Source organism: Penaeus chinensis, chromosome 4 (assembly GCF_019202785.1).
Source record: "Penaeus chinensis breed Huanghai No. 1 chromosome 4, ASM1920278v2, whole genome shotgun sequence".
Taxonomy (NCBI): Eukaryota; Metazoa; Arthropoda; class Malacostraca; order Decapoda; family Penaeidae; genus Penaeus; species Penaeus chinensis.
In genome coordinates this window covers 39,477,223-39,484,722 of record NC_061822.1, presented here as the reverse complement: position 1 = coordinate 39,484,722, position 7,500 = coordinate 39,477,223, and the positions used below count along the sequence as shown (strand labels likewise).

Sequence of the window (7,500 nt, the reverse complement as noted above, 5' to 3'; positions counted from 1 at the left end):
GCGCATCATCTCTGTATATCTTGCCAAGCTTACCCCATGGACCTGTAGGAACAACTCATATTTAAATATATATTCAATCAAATATCAGTCATCTAAAAACTTCAAGTAGAAATTATAAAAATTGAATCAAATTTTCATTTCTAACTTATAAACTTGATAAAACATTATAAATAAACTCCGTAGAAATAACATCAACTTTGAAATGGAATCAAATAAGAAAGATTAACAAGCAAATATGATAAAGACAAGATTCATCTCTCTTCATTAAAACTCGCAAATAAATTATCTATAACAAGACACCATGTCCTACTTCACTTCATTCACTAATAAAACACACAAAACAAATTAGACGTACCTCCATCTGAAAGCTAGTATCAGTTTCCTCCATGGGCGTGAGGAAATCAGAACTAAATATCTCTGTGAATATCAACGATGCTAACCCAGCATAGTCACCTGGTAAAATATAAAATCAGGATTAGCCTAATATAACACCTACACACAAGTGGTTATTAACAGGATATACAATAAACATATGAAACACAGCACAACAACATAACTCACCCACAGCAAGTCCTTTGCTATCCCACCACTCTTCAACTGTGGCAAACTTTGACTCATGTAGTCCACTCTTCCTCGATCCTGACTTATTAATACTTCTTTCTAGAATTCCTACATTCTTTGGACCAGATGCATTCCTCCCATGGATAGCATCCAGCTGGCTCAACACAGCTCCCATCTCACTCTCGGTAGATTCTGCCCCCAGTTGGTACACAATGCGATTAAGGACATGCGAGGGGTAGAAGTCCTCAATCAGTATCGTTGCCTGTTTCAAAGCCAACTTCAGGTCGCGAGTTGTGAGCTTTACCTTCGATCTGAAAGAGGAGTCATATTCTTTGGTTTCATTTCTTGAAGCAAATGGTTCATATGAAATCCTTACACAACAGAATACCAGAACAGAAAGAAAAAGAAAAAGGGGTAGAAGAGGTAGAGTAAAATAAAATGGATGAAAGCAAAATTGTTAAATATTTCAGAAAAACAACTTCACTATTACCTAACATTCAGAGGCAACCCAAGTGTTAAGTCTCGTCTCCGCCTGTCAATCTTTTCCTGCAAAGTGAAGCTGAGATCTCTTACTTCTTTCTCTACTCGTTCGTAATTGCCAGTTTTACCAATGACTCCACTGAAGGGGCCAAAACATCGCTGAACATAATCCCTGTAAGTGAAATAAGAGGTATTATAGTCATCTCCATCTTTGCCTTTACCATTATTTCTATTGCAGCTGTCATTATCATCATCAATACTGCCATCATTACTTTTATCAAGAGCCACATCATCATTATCATTAATGCTACTATTGTTGAATTCAATATCATGATAATCACCATCAACAAAGTTGATGTTATCATTATGCACAATAGTACCTTCAACAAGCTTTACGCTCTCATACTTACGTGTATTCAACAAGGGGTTTGTATATAATTGTTTCAGTTTCTCTTTGGTAGACAGCTAACTCATCCATTTCTAGTCTTGCTTCAAATGCTGCCAGTGCTTGTTCACAGCTTATCTGGAGGAAAAAAATTAAATACAAAAATAAATAAATACCTAAAATAACTAATTAGCTAACCAATTAAATACTACTACTACTAATAATAACATAAATATTTCATGTTATTTCCACTGATAACCTGTATACCCTACTTGAGACTAACTGCATCAGGCCATTGAGCAAACAAACAACAATTACCTTAAACAAGATAACCAATTTTACCAACAGAATAAATGTGGCATCTTCCAGACTATTGCTTTCATATCCTTGGAATATTAAATATACCACACAATTTAAATGAAATCCACACAAACTTTACAACACAATGCAAGCAAATTGTAAACCAACCTGATAGAAGAAGTTGTTGTGAAGCCCAGGTCCAGCAATGCGTTTGACCAGGAAACTATCAGAAGCCGGGATTCTGCCCCTTTTCTTGATAACTGAATGAAACATTACTGTATCCCAAAAGTGTCGTAATCCTCTACGGATCATTCCATCTGCCAGAAATGCAAGAAATATTAAAATCTGTGATTTTTTTTTTTTTTTGTATAATATGAAAACTACTCCTTAAGTGCATACTAATATGTAAGACAAATATAATTTTGTTTTATTTTCAAATATTTCTTTTTGTTTTTCACGTAAGTCAATGGAATGTATTCAAGACAAAAATTCTTACACAGCAGAACGATGGCAGCAAATACTGGACAAACAACGGTTGCAGTGAAGAATGCTAGTACTGGTTGTAAGATGCCCAGAGTGATGACATGAAGTCCAACTGCCTGTATAACTGGACTCCACTTCCTCATACCCGTGGGTGAGTCCAAGTCATATATGATTATGCAGACAATGTGAGTAAGGAGAACACATGCAGGTACCCTGAAAAGTATATATACAGTTATATAATAAATAATTATAAAATGAATGAATCAATGAATCAATCAATCAGCATTTCCTAAATAAAAACTGCTCATATGAATCACAAAGAATCTAGAACTTACCAGAAGGGTGCAGCAATAGCAATTGCCATTGATCCCATAGATACAAGAAGACAAGTAAGAGGGAAAACAGTTGTGAGAAGTAATGTGCCAACAATGCCCTTCATGACATAGTTCCAAGCACGATTCATATGTCTTGTAACTCCTTTACCAATGAAGCCTGTCAATAAAAGATTTGGTTAATTTCACTTATTCTTCTAGCATCTTTGTTGTGTGAAAAAAATACATATTAAAGAGCATTCCACAAAACAGACAGAAAATGGACCTGCTGTCCTCACCTGTGTCTGGTGTTGTTTCAAAATGTGTGCGGGACTTGGATATGTGCCTCCACAGCATCCTTAGTCTTGAGACTAGAGTCGGTGTGAGTGAGGCTTTGCTAGGACACACTGTGCCATTTACCTATAAGCAGGAGATTTAGATGTACATTAAAAAATTATTTTGATGTCTCTCTCCACTTTCATATTTCTAAACTTTTTTCCTTCAATATTCTTATTTCTGAAATCACAATTCATCTAATTTTTAAAAATACTTTCTATGCAACTTTCTATCCACCTTATCATCTCATTCTTATCTTAAGTATAAATATTCCTTATTTTTACAAAGAAGCTTCCATCCTGATGTTTTTCTACAAATGTAATCCAAAATCTCATAAGCTCTACTTGAGTAAATTCTATCATGATCATACTGCATCAACAAATGTCAGATTGAAGAGGCAACCACAGTACATATTCCTCCATTATATATGTACCTGTGATAACTCAAAGTCGGACATGAAAGGATCTTGACACAGAAGTGCTCTAAGACTGACTGGTGAACACAATGGTAGCCAAACCTGAAAAAAAAAATTAAAATTAAAATCATGACACAACAATTTTACATAAAAAGCAATGCTTACAACGACAAAATTTAAAAGCTAATAACAGTAATCAGCAACTTGCCCCAAAGAAGAACAGAGCATTGCATGTCCAAGCCCAAGCCCTGTGAACAAAGTTACACCATCGCCAGAAGGGCCACCGTGTCGATGTTGTTCTAATCAGCTGTGGAAAGGAGAGAAAGAGAAAAAATTCATTATTATGTAAATCGTAAAAATGGGCAGTAATCCTGTTCTTGACATGAAATTTTTGTCTTCAATCATCATTTAACAAATCAAAAGTTTGGATTTATTATATCTCTGACATAAGCAAGTCAATATTGAACTTCAATGAAGTCTTATCACAGATACATAGAATTCTTTCAAAATACTCTAGTACTCATTATCTCATTACAAACTAATGCTTCTATACTGAAGTACCTGTTTTTCTAGTAAGTAAACAGGATGATTTGGGTCTGTTCGAGGAGTTGTAATGGATGTAGGCGATGAGGCCAAGACGGTTGGTATAATTTCGCTTTCTCCTTGAAAACTTCTACTGACTATGTAGTTGCTTGGAAACCAGACTTGAGCTCGCCACTGGAACACTCTCATTGCAACCTTTAAATTCTTCAGCTCATTCAGCAATACTGGTTCCCGCTGTAAAACATTGCTCATTAGGATAAGATAAACATTTTCTATTAGACTAGTGATCTCTACATAATTATACAAGCTAAGGAAAATAATGAGAGTAATTTGACTATTTCAGTCATATAGATTAAAAACATTAAATAATTGCAAACAGGATGTACCTCTCTCATAAATGCCAAATCCCTCTGCAGGAAATAAGCATGCTGCTGGAGATCATTTTCCCTACACAGTGCCAGGGCATGTTCATGTGGTCGCCACTTGTGCTGTTCTGTGAGAGCATCGTGTGTGGCTCTCAACTGATCCGAAAGCCAAGGGTCAATTCGAGAAAAAATTGGATGCGTGTGTTTGAGCTCTTCTCGACGGGACCTTTCTCCTTCTTCATATATTCTCTCCACTTCATCCAGTGCTCTGGAATATTAATATAATTACCATATATCTTCAGCTGCCTATCAAATGGACTTCCATTCTGTTCACAAAAACACTACAGAAAACATCATACAGTCTGATACCAAAATGAAAAGTCTAACTACACAGAGTATCAAAATTAACCTGTGCATCAGCAGAACACCCTTAGCATGATTGACAAGTAATTGTGGGACAGTGGGTGCCAGCTCCTGTAGGGTTGGATGAGCTAGGATTGCAGTATACACTCTGCCTAAATACTCCTCTTGCACTAAACGGTTTCCCTCCTGCAAAATAAAGAAGTACATTTTAAGAGGATAATAACATCCTTTTCATGGAAAAAATATTTCTTTTTCAGTTACCTATAACAACCATGGCAATAAAATACATCCTATTGTATTTCACTGATGGCAAACATGGAGAATAGTACATAGATAACGTGTTAGAAAGAACAAGTAAAAAAAGTGAAAAAATTCAAAGTAATAAACAAGATAGCTCCTCACCTTTTCAACCTCATATTCACTAAGATTTTGTGCCTTGAGATCAGCCACAACTTTTTCTCTAAAGTGCAGGAACCAGCCCCGCGCTTCTTTTTCTAAAATGTTAACCAGCAATGGTAATGCTTTCTTCATAAGCTCCCTGAAATCACATATCAGAAAACAAATTTTAATAAACTTACTAGTATTGTTTTCCAAGACTAACCATCTAATGGGGATAGAATGTTCTAATCTTAATAAGAGACTAATAAAGGTAACAAAAATATCTAGACAAACCATATAGCCTCAGTTTTTAAAAAATAAATCTGATCCTCAGTGTCATCTTCCCTGACTTGGATAGTTGCCATTTCTAATAACTAACAGCCTCTATTTAGTTTAGGCTAAAGTTATATGGAACACTTATTTAAGGCCAGTTAAAAAGACTACATTTCAAAACAAAGAACTAATTCAAGCAAGAACATGTTTAAAAAAATAAATAAAAATATAAAAAAGTAAAATAAAAAAATGTAAAAAATGTAATACATAATACATAATCATGATCATGATCATGATCATGATCATGATCATGATCATAATAATAATAATAATAATAATAATAATAATAATAATAATAATAATAATAATAATAATAATAATAATAATAATAATAATAATAATAATAACAGTAATGAAAAAAACTATAACAATGATAACAATAACAACAACAACAACAACAGCAATAAAAGTAATAATAATAATAATAATAAAACATACATTCTGTCAATACACTTTAAATCCACAATCAATGCCATAAATACAGTTTAGCTCTCAAAGATCACAAAAACTCCATCTTATGAAGGTCTCCCATCTCAAAAGCCAAACACCCGAAAACACAAGAGATAAGAAATCAAACAGACCCCGCGTAAACGATCCTTCTGCTAGAAACCACGACAGACCTGTTAAAGAGTCGGAGATCCAGCTCCTGCCCTTGGGGAGTTGTGAAGATGTACGGAACCGGCGGCTGCTTCTCTCCCGTCAGCTGAAATTTCTCTCTAGTTGCTCGCTTTATTTGCTGTACCATCCACGAACACAGCGCAGTAACATCACCATCCTGTTGGCAAAACAGTCTGTCAGGTATGTTTCCACATCTAACATATTCTATCAATAGTCCTGTCAAATTAAGTAAAGCATGCGGTTTTTATCTGTTTAATCTAAGCATATAACATTACGCTTAGTTGTGCTCTCACGTAATTTTTTTTTCTGTATCACATATCTATGATTACAACACCAAAATTAATATATATATATATATATATATATATATATATATATATATATATACATATATACATATATACATATATACATATATACATATACACATATACACATATACACATATACACATATACACATATACACATATATACATATATACATATATACATATATACATATATACATATATACATATATACATATATACATATATACATATATACATTTATACATTTATACATTTATACATTTATACATTTATACATTTATACATATATACATATATATACATATACATATACATATACATATACATATACATATATATACATATACACATATCTATACATATACATATATACATATATACATATACATGTATACATATATACATATACATGTATACATATATACATATACATATATACATATATATATACTACACACACACACACACACACACACACACACACACATACACACACACACACACACACACACACACACACACACACACACACACACATATAACTACATATAGATATACATTATATATATATATAAATATATATATATATATATATATATACACATGCATATATATATATAATATATATATATAATATATATATATACACACAAACATACACATTTTATATGCATATATATACATATATATACATATATATGCATATATATACATATATATATACATATATATATGCATATATATATGCATATATATATGCATATATATACTTATATATACATATATATAAATACATACATATATAGCCATACATACATATATATACATACATACACATATACATATATACATATATATACATACATATATACATATACATACATACATATATACATATACATATAAATATATATATATATATATATATATATATATATATATGGCATCTCTCTGTAGTGTTGTACTTAACATGTACAATGTACATCAATTCAGTATTTACTAAGAAACTTTTACAGCTCCATGATTTTTTTTTTTTTTCTTTTTTTTTGTGACATGTACAATGTACATCAATTCAGTATTTACTAAGAAACTTTTACAGCTCCATGATTTTTTTTTTTTTTTTTTTTTTTTTTTTTTTTTTTTTTTTTTTAACAAGATCATTTTAACAGTCTCTTCATTCCTAATATTTACTCACTTTGCATGTCAACTCCTGGACCAAATAGCTGCACCGTTCCTCCTTCATTCTTGCCTCTAAATTGTGAGCTTGGACCCATGGAATACCCACAGCTAAATCTGGAATTTACATGAATACTATG

General features: G+C 32.3%; 1 protein-coding gene across 1 annotated transcript in view; it reads right to left on the bottom strand.

The window, feature by feature from the left end:
• LOC125025294 overlaps positions 1 to 7,500 on the bottom strand; it is a 22,454-nt gene that overhangs the window by 7,716 nt on the left and 7,238 nt on the right. The window contains exons 4-20 of the mRNA XM_047613268.1: positions 7,380 to 7,477; positions 5,874 to 6,028; positions 4,945 to 5,080; positions 4,589 to 4,728; positions 4,201 to 4,447; positions 3,833 to 4,048; positions 3,480 to 3,578; positions 3,290 to 3,373; positions 2,820 to 2,940; positions 2,545 to 2,701; positions 2,223 to 2,422; positions 1,895 to 2,043; positions 1,452 to 1,564; positions 1,052 to 1,213; positions 562 to 872; positions 356 to 453; positions 1 to 42 (exon numbers count right to left, since the gene is read on the bottom strand). The exon at positions 1 to 42 is cut by the window's left edge and continues 66 nt beyond it. Of these exons, the coding sequence (XP_047469224.1) occupies positions 1 to 42; positions 356 to 453; positions 562 to 872; positions 1,052 to 1,213; positions 1,452 to 1,564; positions 1,895 to 2,043; positions 2,223 to 2,422; positions 2,545 to 2,701; positions 2,820 to 2,940; positions 3,290 to 3,373; positions 3,480 to 3,578; positions 3,833 to 4,048; positions 4,201 to 4,447; positions 4,589 to 4,728; positions 4,945 to 5,080; positions 5,874 to 6,028; positions 7,380 to 7,477 (2,528 nt within the window). The remainder of the gene's footprint in view (positions 43 to 355; positions 454 to 561; positions 873 to 1,051; positions 1,214 to 1,451; positions 1,565 to 1,894; positions 2,044 to 2,222; positions 2,423 to 2,544; positions 2,702 to 2,819; positions 2,941 to 3,289; positions 3,374 to 3,479; positions 3,579 to 3,832; positions 4,049 to 4,200; positions 4,448 to 4,588; positions 4,729 to 4,944; positions 5,081 to 5,873; positions 6,029 to 7,379; positions 7,478 to 7,500) is intronic.